The sequence below is a fragment of the Lolium rigidum genome, chromosome 2 (assembly GCF_022539505.1).
Source record: "Lolium rigidum isolate FL_2022 chromosome 2, APGP_CSIRO_Lrig_0.1, whole genome shotgun sequence".
Classification (NCBI taxonomy): domain Eukaryota; kingdom Viridiplantae; phylum Streptophyta; class Magnoliopsida; order Poales; family Poaceae; genus Lolium; species Lolium rigidum.
The window spans coordinates 48,724,958-48,738,789 of record NC_061509.1 but is presented as its reverse complement, the minus strand read 5'-3'; the positions used below and the strand labels follow the sequence as shown (position 1 = coordinate 48,738,789).

The 13,832-nt window shown below is 43.3% G+C and overlaps 1 protein-coding gene across 1 annotated transcript; it reads right to left on the bottom strand.

Moving 5' to 3' along the window:
* Window positions 1-9,450: 9,450 nt before the first annotated feature.
* LOC124689693 (BTB/POZ and MATH domain-containing protein 2-like) lies at window positions 9,451-10,629 on the bottom strand. Its single transcript, XM_047223181.1, has one exon. The coding sequence runs from the start codon at window positions 10,627-10,629 to the stop codon at window positions 9,451-9,453; it is 1,179 nt and encodes a 392-aa protein (XP_047079137.1).
* Window positions 10,630-13,832: the final 3,203 nt, after the last annotated feature.

Here is a 13,832-nt window from a genome sequence, read left to right as displayed (position 1 = left end):
CAAGTTTTTAAACCTTTCATCTCTGCGCACATGACTAATATACATGTCCAATTGCCATGGAAGTCTTGCCAGTCCATCACTTGTGAAATCATTAGCATAAAACCCTGTAGCAAGCCTAACCAACTTCTTTTGATCATAAGCAGCAAATGAATGAAGTGGACTGAACGCTACCGTGCAAGAAAGTAGATCCGTGTTTACCTCATCAAATCTGTCATTCAACTCCGAAAGTTGCCTATCAATGACATCCACATACATATCAACATGGAAGCGATGTTGCACCTCTTCTCTCCGGTTCACTCGCTGGATTATGTTCTACATCCGGTGTTTGCACTAGCACCAATTGCAAATTGTTCTCGGTCTGAATTGGACAAGAACTCGATGCGGCAACAGTCTGATTTGGAGTGGATGTTTCATCTGTCTTTATTTTTGCTTTTGAAGCCTTTTCCCATAATGAAAATATACTACTGCTACTAGCAGTACCTTTCTTCTTCATCTACGTTACAAAGAAACACAGGAAATTGAGGGGAAATTAAAATTTATCTAGGAAATAAAGGCTAGGGTACTATCATCTAGAAAACATGAAGAATATGGAATTTGGGGGAAAGTACCTAGACAGCACGGTCCATCGCCGTCGCCTGCTGTGCTGTGTGCCCGTCGATCGCCGTCGGTTGCCGTCCGAGATTATCGATCTGGTCTGTTCTCGGTGTGCTGCCGCCTGACGCCCGTGCCTCTCCCTCTCGTTTCATCGATTGAATCGGCAGGAGCCAGGAGCGGAGCGCACGGCGGTTCAACTAGCGATCAACCAATCGATCGATGACTCGGTGTGGGCTGCGCTGGCGCAGAACTCATGGGCTGGCGCTGGACTGAACTCTCAATCTCTAACTAATGGACCAGCTAACCAGGTATACTACATGTACATAAATTTTTTTGGGGCCAAAACATTGGTATTCCCTGGAATACAGGGGCATACCCCCAGCGCCGCCTCTGACACATGGGGGAGCAGTCTGCAAGGGCCGAGCTTTGCACCGGGGAAGGAGGAGCGCATCGGCGATGACCGCAACGCTGGAGCAGAATCCGACCCACGCCACATCAACTGGCCACGGAGGGGCTCGGCGGCAGGAGCTCCCGGAGGGGAAAGCTTGTGCAAGGAAGAGTCTGAGGTAGTCGGCGGTCATGCGCCCACCTAGCGAACCAGACGGCCATGGTGAGGGCCACCTTCCATGCCGAGGGCTACAGCGGGGAGGCTGGAGCATAGAACGGCGGTAGCGCCTTGGTAATGGCCACGAAGTTGTACCTGCCGCCGCCGGGCCGCCAGCCATGGAGAATCTCAGCCACGGGAGGGCTCATGGGAAGGGAGATTGGGATAATACGGCAGGATACGGATCGGATCAGGAAGAGATTGGGTAGAGATTTCCTAGTGCAGAGGTCGATCGAAGAGAGGAGGCGTGAGACTTGATGGGAGTTTCCGAAGCCAACGTGACACGTCTAGAGAATTAATTGAGGAGAGTAAAAAGAGCAAGATGGAAAGGTCAAAGCGGCGGCAGCGACCAAATCCATCACGAAACGTGAGACAAAACTGAAGAATCCGGTCCCACCAACAAATCTCCACCGCTGTTATTCGCGCCACTACATGAACCGGAATCAACTCAGAGCAATCCAGGGGTATATATGATGCCCCCATAGGGGGCCTCACAGCGATTAGCGCTTCGTAGCCGTCGGATCTTCCTCGCGACGGATCTTGGCCGTCCATGTTTTTGACCGCGTCGTATAAAAGAGCCTTGTCGGTGTGAAAACCCTAGCTTCTTTTCCCCACTCCCCGCGCGGCTGCTTCGCCTCCGCCCCGTCGCCGCTCGCGCCATCTCGCTTCGCTCCTCCCCCAATCGGCCTCACGCGACGATGGAGTAGCGGGTGGACGACGTTCGGCACATCGACGACGGTGGTCGCCGAACCGCCCCGGGCTTGACCACCGGATGCACATGGACGGAGCGGTGGAGGAGAGGATGTCGAGTTGTGCGGGAGCGGCGGCGCTGGTGGAGCGGGGGCCGCCGAGACGATTTTCCAGTCCGCGTCACCCTCGTCCTCCCAGAAAGCGAGGTAGCACTGCGCTCCTCCATCTCGTTTTCGTCAAGACCTGCAGGTCCTGGAGTGCGGCGGGTGGGTATATATGATGCCCCCCATAGGGGGCCTCACAGCGATTAGCGCTTTGTAGCCGTCGGATCTTCCTCGCGACGGATCTTGGCCGTCCATGTTTTTGACCGCGTCGTATAAAAGAGCCTTGTTGGTGTGAAAACCCTAGCTTCTTTTCCCCACTCCCCGCGCGGCTGCTTCGCCTCCGCCCCGTCGCCGCTCGCGCCGCCTCGCTTCGCTCCTCCCCCAATCGGCCTCACGCAACGATGGAGTAGCGGGTGGATGACGTTCGGCACATCGACGACGGTGGTCGCCGAACCGCCCCGGGCTTGACCACCGGGTGCACATGGACGGAGCGGTGGAGGAGAGGATGTCGAGTTGTGCGGGAGCGGCGGCGCTGGTGGAGCGCGGGCCGCCGAGACGATTTTCCAGTCCGCGTCACCCTCGTCCTCCCAGAAAGCGAGGTAGCACCGCGCTCATCCATCTCGTTTTCGTCAAGACCTGCAGGTCCTGGAGTGCAGCGGGTGCGGAGCCTGGCATGTGCATCCCCGAGTGCGGCGGGTGCTCCTTCCCAACCATGAGCAGCCAACCCCCTTCTCCGCCTCCTCTCATCCACAAATGGCCGTCGATCTAGAGCTACACACTGGTGAGCAGTAGAAATCTGGACTCCATTTTGTTATCCCGTCCATCCCATCCATCCCTTTCTCTCATTGCTACATATCAGATAGTTTACCTATGTACTTGTCCAGGTAGTGAGCTGGTGCCCACAATGTGTTTGTTGGTATGCTTGTGAGAACTAAACTATCTAAATCAGGTTTCTTGTTTGCTTGTTTGGTATGTACACCACAATGTTGTGAGGTCACCTGCATATGCATACGTTGATTCTACTACATCGCTGTTTGCTCCTAGATTTGAACCATTTAAATTTTGCACTTGCAGGTGAAATTTTGGCAGAATGTATTTCCCTATATGACTTGCAGGCCATACCATGAAAGCAAGAAATACCATCATCCCTAGGTGTTTGTAGTGTAACCCTAAAGTGTTGTTTCTCTTGTTTGTATTAGTTATGAATGTGTGTTGTTGTGAATTTCGGATTAGATTTTGTTCATGCTTTCAATAAAATTGGGGCAGTGAGTTCCGAGCTGTTCGAGGCAAACACAATTCCCGTCTTCTGAATGACCCGCTATGTATGCCCGGTGCTGCTCTGGTATGCCTCTTATTCTTATGAATTTTTCTACCGCGCAAGTGAAATTTATTTCGCCTTACTCAGTGCTAGCCTACAGCTATACAAGACTACAAGTTCTTCTCTATTCCTTTCTTTTAGTTGTTGCCCGCTGCTAACTTTCAGATCTTCATGTTGTTGTCTGTAACTTTGTGTCCTTTCATGGCATGCTTGTTGGTGATCCATCATTGGATCTACAGGTATACCCCTTCTCTGTCTCTTCGTAACATAGTTTCACTCACAACTCATATCGTTGTTCAATATTGACTTTTATAGCACACTATTTTTCTCCCAATCTATTTGAGGCAGGGCAGTGTGCTAACAAAATATAGAATTTGGGGATGTGCAATTGGGCCATGTTGGTTTGCCAGCAGGGATGGAGATGGAGAACGAAGAGAAGGTACTGCCATTGCACTGGGTTTTTTATATGTAGATTGTAGGAGATTATACGGTGACCTTTCATATATTACTTTTTGTATTCAAGTTGAGCTACCACAAGCACAAAGTCTCCCTTATGAATCTGATGGGCTCATTTTTGTTGTACGACCTGCTCAATTCTTTGTTTCAGTTCATATCGGGTTATTCTGCAGTGCCAGGTTTCTTGTAACTACTCTTGGTTGGGTGCTAAAGTACTATATAAGTCTAAGTATAAGAATTATTTTACGAAGTCCATGTAATGCATAATATATACCTCCATTCATATAATATTATTCATTTGTTTCTCTTGAAACAAAGAGCGACGAGGGGTGGTGTCCACTTCCATCTGCTATACTACTTGAATAGGATTTATACAGTTTATTTGTGCATTTCATATAATCACACTTTGCTGGAGTTCATATAAATATGCTTATTTATTATACAATATAAAGATGGGTTAACCTATCATTATTCTGATAAATTGGTTTGGTACTTGTTCTTTTTACCACGAAATAGAAAAAATGTTGGTGGAATAGTATATGGAGCATGAAAGATATAGATAGTTTTGGAGCATTACTATTTAAAAACTATCTGATGTATTGTTTTGCACCTTAATTTGGTTGCCTTATTTTGGATACATGTACAGCCAAAGGGGTCAGTGGCTACATGCAGGAAATACCAACATTTTGCATCATGTTCTATTTCTCAAATAAAGATAAAAAATACAGAGGTTATGTAGTTGGACATGCTATCTGATTGCATGATCCTTCTAGAGCAGCTCCCTTTTCTAGCCCCTTGATCAGCGTATATGCTAGATTTGTTTTTTTTATTGGCATACTGGTATATGCATAATTCCTTTTGGGTAGAGAATATTACCAAATGATATGTATTTTCATAGGTTCAGAATTATATAGGGCCAGGTTTTTCCTTCCCTCCATGATTCAGGTTTGAGATAATTGTTCATTTCAGTCCACCTAAAGGAACAAAGTTTGCGTGTTCTATCTGATCTAATGGTAAGAACTTATGTCATGATTTTCCCCCTTTACTTCTCTTGATTTGTTCCATTTCTTACAATTTGTGCTGCCCTAGGTTCATAGTTTCTTCTAACAAAATCCGAGGCCTCGCTCAAGGCTCAAGGAGGTTGAGGCACCGGCAATGCCCTCACCGGAGCTGCTCGTGTGGGGTCTGAACCCAACAATGGCATGCAAGTAAGGTACCAAACTGCCACTATAGCTTATGTTACAACCTTCTACTTTGTTCCTTCACTTAGTGCTATCTAACTATATTTTTCAGATTACTGGTAACTATTTTTCTCTCCGTAATTGGTTGTTTGTCCTATGAACATCGATGCAGACTGTATGCTCGTATCCATGTTGACCTGATGGTTCTCAAATTTGACTTTTATTGCAATTAGTCTTCATCTGCATCCATGATTTTAATTTTCAGCTTTCTGTACAGTTACAGGGTTTAAATCATTAGAGAAATCTGTGGTGAATATATGACTTATAATGTCCATTGCATGTACTTGTTCCATTACAAGACGTCTGTATACTGTTACAATGTATATTCATGTTGTCAGCATATGACAACGGAGTTCCTGTGAGCGGCTAGGCCTTATTGGAGTTTACTCATGTTAGTGAACATGTAAACATGATAAGTGAGATATAAATGGAGTTCTAAAATTAATTTTAGGTGAAAAATCTGCTCCATAGTTCAAGGTTCATCACTTAAAATCAATAGTTACTGTCCTACAATGTTCCTATCTGACCTTTGGTTTGGGTATACATGGTAGAGACTCTAGAAGTGGTGGTTTAGTTTTGGTTGGTTTGGCAGCACAACATAACTCTTCCAATGAACCAATTTGGCCTCTGGTGCTAACTTATTACCTAAGTGTGTTTACATTGTAGATTTTTATTTGCTTACCATGAATTATACATCATTACTAATTCTTAAAGTCAAATAAATATTTTCTTTCAGCTAAGATGTTTATATATTTCTTGAATGTTGCATGATATTGTGTTCATCACATCATGAACACAATATCATGCAATGGCCCATTCTATCTTCATTTCCGGTTGCACAACATGTGTATGATGAAAATGTCAAATGTTATTGTTCTTATAGGTCTGTGAGTGATGGCGTTGGCGGCGTAGGAGCTGGGCTGGTAGCCATGTCTCCCAAGCCACCTCTCCCTGCTATATTATTTGCTTGACCTTGCTTCCTCCATCCCCTGCTCCATCACGGGGAGGTCATGCCACTGCGGCTTCTTCGCGATGCCCCTGCCTTTCTCAACCATGCGGAGGTTGCCTCACCACTGCTTTTTTGGTATGGCCCTGTCCTGCTCTCCCTCCCTGATATAACGATGGTTTAAGTGATGGGCGTATGGTGCTCTTCAAGGGGGTGTATACGGTGTTTTGATCCGTAGTGTTCTGATACTGATGCGCTAACCAGGAAATAATCTATGTCCCTGCGCTTTACATAGGCAATTTAATTAAGCAACAACTTTCCTAACTTTCCTTATCCATATTATCTGGTTAGATAACAGATCTGTTATGTTGGTGGAAATGATGGTGGCTAAATTGAGCTGCCCTTCTTCGATAGCATGGTTAAGGATATTATTAGTAATCCACTATCATTTTCGTTACGTCTGCAATTTCCGTGCATCGGTCAAAATAGAGGTTGCTGCTCCTTTTCCTTCACGGCCAAATTGCTGCTCTTTATTTGATAGGGAGCCTAAAAAATTAACTTATCATTTGTTGCTATGGTTATAAATCCTATAGCTACATGCAGGTATGAGAAACAGGATGGGAATACTATATATATAGGAGGTATTTTCCCTCCCAATGTTTGACTAAGTTTGTCTGAATATGCAATGTTTCGATCCAATTGGATCCTCCATGCTGAACGCATCAAGCATGAAAGTTAACAAAACATGTCATCTTTATTTTCAGATAATTGATCATGTAGTTGTGCACATGTTTCACTTCAGCTGTAGTTCCAAATCGGGTCATCTATTCTGGTATGGCCTTTCAATTTTATCTCATAATGTTTCTTCTGTCCAGTTAGTGCCCACTTCTTATGCACTTGGTGAAAATCCATAGATGAAACTACAACATGCAGTTTTATTTCTGTTTTTCAGGTTCATCTGTGCCGATGTGTTCTAGCTTTCCATGCCTCTACTACTCATCTTGATATGCAGTGAAGGTATTGGTTCGGTGCTTATTCTTTCAAAATGGATCTCTTTTATGTACTCTACTTTCTGATACTTTCCTGTTTATATCTGTTAGGGGCATGTGTTATTTAAGCTGGTGGGGTTAGTTCTGATCTTTATCATCGACCGCAAGGACATACCAGTTTAATGATTGTATACCTCACGAAAGCATCGTAGTGAAGTTACTCATCGTAGTGATCGTATACCTCAGTCTAATATGTGCCATCTCTAAATTTCTTAAATGTGTTTTAGCTTCTCTGACTGCACAATAATTGGTATCTGAGCATCGATCAATCCTGGTTAGCTCTTGCACATATCTGGTTACTATTCCTCTTACCAAGTTTTGCAGACTCTACCAATTTAGCTAACAATCTGTTTAACGAGTAGCATAGCACACCGTGGGTTAACTACTTCCGACTCTATGGTGTAGAACTACGGTTCTTTTCTTATATACTTCCTTTTTCTTCTGGCCGTGTCAGTATTATGCAACTGGTTGTTCTTTTGCAACTCTAGAGACCAACGAATGTTTGTTGTCTCAAGCCTCTTTGGTGTAGCTGTTATTGTTCACTGAGACCATTTCGCTCATTAGTTTCTTAAAATTTAAGCGACTATATTTATGTGAAAATTTCTATTTCGGAATTATAATGAATTAATTGTTTATTTTTTATCTTTAGTATTTTACACGATCCATATTGTTTGACAGAGTTAATAGACTCCAGTCAAGATTATGTTTTGCTGCTTTGGATGGTTCAAACTTCCAACTGATTTATCAAACCATTTTTCTAAAACCTAGCACAAAAATATTTAAAAGTCAACTGTTTGAAAACCAGTCAATTAGCTTCTTGCTTTTGGATGTAGCCTACATCATCGAACCTATTAAAGGTCACCTCTCTTTTGAGTAATAGCCTTTTCCCAAAGTTCTAATTTATATTTCTTTTGTGCCGGGGAGGATCTGAAACATTATATGTAACCCTTATGTGGAAATTTTAAGTGGCTTACCCAAATCCCCCTTACCTGTAGGTGAATGTGCCACATGATTACATTCTTGTGCGTCAAGATTGCGAATTCAATTATATCCGTTGTTTGGGTTGAGTTGACCTGAACAATTAGCCCTTACCTCCTTTAGTTTGATTTCAGACTGAGAGTAAGCAGTAGAGGTATAGTTTCATGGTTGCGTAATCTAAGATCAACTGATCTACCCTTAATATTATATGAATGATCTATCCTTAATATTATATGAAATTCAGTTTCTTTCTATGCCAGAAAAAAAAGCACACCGAGTTAGAAACTTCTGAAAATGACAAAATGTTGGATAATGTGGTTACTAAAAAATTGTGATGCCGTTGATTACTTGAGGATGGCTACGACCACTGTTTGAGATTATTCCGGTATCGGCTCTTTATTTTGTTAGAGATGCCAGCATGCTATCATTTCTTTCTTTCCTGTTATCATATATTTGCAGTGCAAACGGGTCTAGCCGTGAGGAAAGCGTGTAGATGGTACATCAACGCAGACATCCCTCAAATAATTGTCCTCCCTGCTAGGTACAACATTTTATCCTGACTTGTCTGTAATGGAATATTGAATGATACTGGCTGATCTTTTTTTAATTTTCTTTCACTAGAGTCGACCATTGAACCCAACGCAAATTCTTCAATGGCTACCAATATTACTCTGCGTCACCAAGTAGGCGACTATCTGAGGAAATCTCTTTCTGAATTGATCAACTCTCTTGCATGTGATTGTTTGGAGAAAATGATGGCCTACTATTCCTGAACTTACAATTGTTATGCACTCATGTAGTGTACAGTTGTTTATAGCCTCTTTCAGTTTGTCCATTTTGTTGCTTTTGACTGGTATCACCGTTATCTGCTAGGTTAATTAGATTGATATCTTTGAAATTTTGTATAGTTCCAGCAATTATGTTTATGATGTTCCGTTCATTTTATGAGCTTATTATATATGTTTCACAAAGCATTTCTTGCCTGCTTTTGTTGCTCACGAGCGAGCCAGTCTGTTCGTGCTTTCGTGTGCTGCATCCTAATTTCATCCTATCAACTTTGTTTTATAAAACCTGAAAAGTATATTATCATTTTCCATCTTATTTTTTGTTGTTATACAAAATCGAAAGCATAGCAAATTTCATGGGGTCGTGCGCCAAGGCGCACATCTAAATCTAGTATATAGAAATACAACGTGATAGCCGGTAACCGGTAACCTCCCACGTTGAAAAGAGGGAAACGGGGAGAAATCAGTCGCCTGACTCGATCAACATACAAAAAAAATGGGACACGTGCCGCTGAGCGTATGGATGAAAGCCACGGAAAATAGCATATAAACAGTACCCAAATCAATCTTAAGTGCCCTAAATTGATTGTCTTTTATATAGTGTATAATGCGTACAAAATCGACTTGTACCTCAAAGTTTCATCATTGTATATATGCTGGAATTGCATATCAGAACAAATTGGATTTATTTCTTCTGGAGCTTGTTTCCGGTCTTCTTCCTATTCCGTTTGTTCTTGCTACGTCGTCGCGCCTTGGCAAGAATGTCCTGCGCGAGGAGCGGATGGTTGACCTTTAGTTGTGCGAACCCTTGTGTTTCTTCGATAGCTGGCCACCTGTTGCAATTCCTTTCTATGTAGCTGAGACAGTGAGCCTTCAGTTTACAGCAGTTGCATCGTTCTGCAAGATCCAAAACGAAACCCACGGTGTCGACATCTAGTGACTGGCTAAGCTTGCTCTGGCACATCAGTTTAAGCCTCTCCACGCCGTACCGATCAGCGGCGACAAACAAATGTTGCGCCATGTTTGTCGCCTCTTCCGTGGCCTCATCCATGGACTCCGGCAGACAATCGTGGTATATGTAATACAACAGAAGCTCGAAAACATCGGCATCCGTATCGTCAATGCTGAGTCTGCTTTGTTTGCTCTCCATCATGGAGCCACACAGCAGCGCACGGAAGACCGGAGATCGCGCAGCTAGCATGCACCCGTGCACCTTAAATATTCTGAAGCTGCCAACAATATTGATAGTCAGGTCTGCCTTATGGCCCGTCTCCAGAAGGTTGAGGAGATCGGTGTTCAGGCTGGATGGTGGCACAATGATACTGCCGATAGCATTCTCACGGTCGCCAATGACCTCGAGGTTGCACTTAATCACTAGGCAATCATCCTTGAGATATTCTAACGCTGCCAAATCTGCTTTACTCACGAACTTGTCCAGACCCGACTTAGCACCCTTGGATATGAAGCTATGGGTGAGAGTGGCGTGAATTTTGTTCTTCTCCCCATCCCCAGTCGCCGGTGATACGGCAGGGTCCTGCAGCAGGCTGAACGTGAAGGACGCCTTGACCTTGCTCTCGCAGTCGCTCATCAACATGAGAAACACAGACGCAAACTGCCCATCAGGAATAGAGGAGGCAACGCCGTTCGGGTAGTAGCAGACAGCCCAGTCGTAGCCGCCCACATGGAAGCACTCCGAGATCCTCCTTGTATCTTCGATCAACGAGTGGCCGACGACCTTGAACAGCTTCTCGCCGGTGCGCACGACCACGTCCGACGAGGTCTTGTTTGACGCCGAGGGCGGCGATCGCGTGGGGAAGAAGCTTCGAGAAAGGTAATCGACGAGCCTAGATAGGTAGCTCGACATGGTAGCTCTCCCTGGAAAAAATTAAGACAGACAGAACCACAGGTCATCGGTAGCCGGTTGGTATATACCCTGGGAGCCCTTAGGCCGCACGTTCCGCAGATAGAATCATAGGTAGATCGACTAGGACACAAATTGCCAAACGCTGGACTGTTTACGGGATGGCTAATTCAGGCGTACAAAAGTCTACTAGCAATCTGGCTCGCCCTCGGTGGGCTCCACGAGGCCGTGGCTTCCAAACTTCATCGGTTTTTTTTTGAGTGAATTTCACTTTTTTACTTTACAATTGTGCTTTAGTGCGTCCCGACGCATATTACCCCTCTTAACTGAACTTGCTTAAGTAGGAGTAAATTTTGCTTTTTACCCCCTAGTTATGTATTTGTGACATTAATAGCCCTATTGAGCGCTAAATCATCTTGATTACAAATTCTAAAATATTTGGACCTATGTTTTCGTTGCGTATCCATTGGGCAAGGTGTGTGTGGTTATGAATGGCTTTGAAAAATACTAGTACGGTGATGAGGAATGAAATAATTGGGTAAAATTAGTCTGGATATAAATGTCGTTGACGCCATCTGATCTTTACACATTTTGCCGTGCTACATAGATGAAACACGCAAGTTCTATTTAACAAAAACAAGTAAAACACTAAACGTAGGTAAGATTGTGTTTTAAGTCTCCTAGATAAGCTATTTTAATATAAGTTCAGTTAAATCGGGTAATATGTGTCACGAAAGCACATATGTAGAAGCAAAAGTGGAATTCACTCGTGAATTTCACATTTTACCCTTAGTTACGTATTTGTGATACTAATTACCCTATTAACCGATAAGTCATCTCAATTACAAATTCTAAAACATTAGGACCCATGTTTTCATCGTGTATCCATTGGGCAAGGTGTCTGGTGATGACCGGCTTTCAAAAATACTAGTACAGTGACGAGGAATGAAATAATTGGGTAAGATTAATCTGGATATAATTGTCGTCGATGCCATCTGACATTTACAGATTTTTTCGTGCCACATAGATGAAACACGCTAGTCCTATCTAACAAAACAACCAAAATGCTAGACAAAGGTAAGATTCTGTTTTATGTATCGTAGATAAGCTATTTTAATATAAGTTGAGTTGAATGAGGTAATATGTGTCACAAGAGCACATCTATAGAGTAAAAAGTGGAATTCACTCTATAAATAAAGCTAAACGGCCGAACGATACAAAGCGATAAACGATCCATATTATCGGCTGGAGGAGTAAACCGTTCAGCCACTTGGTTCTCTACTTCTACTTTTTGACCGACCAACCGAGTATAATTTTTCCACTCAATCTACTATCCGCCCAAACTCCCGCGCCCGCACTATTGTCGGCGTCGCCTACGCCGATACGCGCCATAGCCTTCACCGACACCACCCAGAATCTCGCAACCTCCTCCCCATTCTGAATTTCTCGCCGGATGACGAGGGTTAACCTCGACAATGCCCATGGTTATGAACTTTGGTTTTCGGGGAAAAGAGTGCGCTCGTGATTTTGTCAACTTGTCAGACAAACGAGGCATCCGACGTATATTTTGTGGTGGCTAAAGACACCGAGATTGTATTAAATCAGGGTTTACAATGAAGTGTCATAAGACAAGGTTGTGGATCCCCTTTCCGGTGGCTCCTCCTGGCCGTTATATAGTAGGCCATATTTCATAGTTCTAACCAGGGTCGGTTACTTATTAGAATGTCTTTTTACCCGATATGGGCATATTTTGTATCATCTTGCCCTCAGGCTTCATGGGCCTTGTATGCTCCGTCCTAGATCCATACCAGGAATAGCTATGTCGAGTACTCAATATGGTAAACCCATGTCACCGTGGGCTGCCATCGCCGGAATCCCCGGAATCAAGTGGCCATGTCATTGCAGGAAACTCCAACTGGTGGTCTCCTTTGAGTCCCTTTGTCGACGGTCGGCCGAATCGCAGCACCCAGTCAATTCTTCGTAGATGCTCATGGGTTGCTGACGCCTCTGTTTGGTCCGTCATCGCCGAGTGCGTCCATGGAGATGGAGGAGATCTCCGCAACCTCTTGCCATTGTAGGAACTCTGGAATAGGAAAAGACAACGTCTTTAGCTTCCCATCCTGAGGACACACCATTGGCATTCAGCACATTGCCTATAAGGTATTGTTTGCTTTTTTTTCTTGTGAATGAGGTAGGAGATATATGCCAATTCATTTACGCAAGTTTGTTTCAAATCCGTACTCTCCTGTGAATAATAGCAAAAAGAGAGAGCTCAAATGGACCGATGATGATGCAATTGAATCGTATTTTGCATGACATGATCAAGCTCTTCTACGCAAGGCATTATACCTGAAAAGTTGAAAGCGATCGGTCAATGAATTTTGGCAACACATTCATGAGCAGTTTAACAAGTCCAACACAAGTGAAGAAGCCACATCACTACCATCACTCTTAAATAGGTGGCCCATTATTATTATGTGTTCCAATGTCAGCAAGGTTTGATCAAAAGTGGAGAAGGTAGAGGATTATGTTCTGTGCAATCGATTGGTTTTATTACATATGATCTATTCCCTCCATGCACTAATGTAAGATATTTTAGATATTGTTAGATTAACTAGATACAAACTAAAATGAGTGAATCCCAACATACTAAATGTAGACATATACAAACAAAGTTGAGTAAACTTATGAAATGGCAAAAAGGTCTTAGATTTCTGCATGGAGGGAGTATGCAATATGGGATTATGCTACTATTGGTTTATATGAGCTTATTTTAGAGAAGCAAGTATAAGAAGTTTAAAAAATACTCGGCCAGATATAGGGCTAATCTATACTGCTTATAAAGCAAAACCCCACTAACTACAATTAATGTTAGTCTATCTCTACATGCAAGTCACCCACATCATCTATTCCATTTGCCAATAGAATGTCCATATCATCCCACTAACATTCATTATTGATGTATCCTTGCATGCAAGCTATCCATGTCACCATTTTTTTCATTCAACTGTGCACATAACTAATTTATAGCCATCAAATGTAAAAAATATAATGTAAATCAAATTTAGCATCTCGACTATTTTGACCAAATGAATCTTGCGTATTTCTATAGACAATTCATAGTTCATGTGTATTATACCATTTAATTTTTACAATACAATTTCTTAGAAGATTGCCGCAACAACGCGTGGGGTATCCTTCTAGTT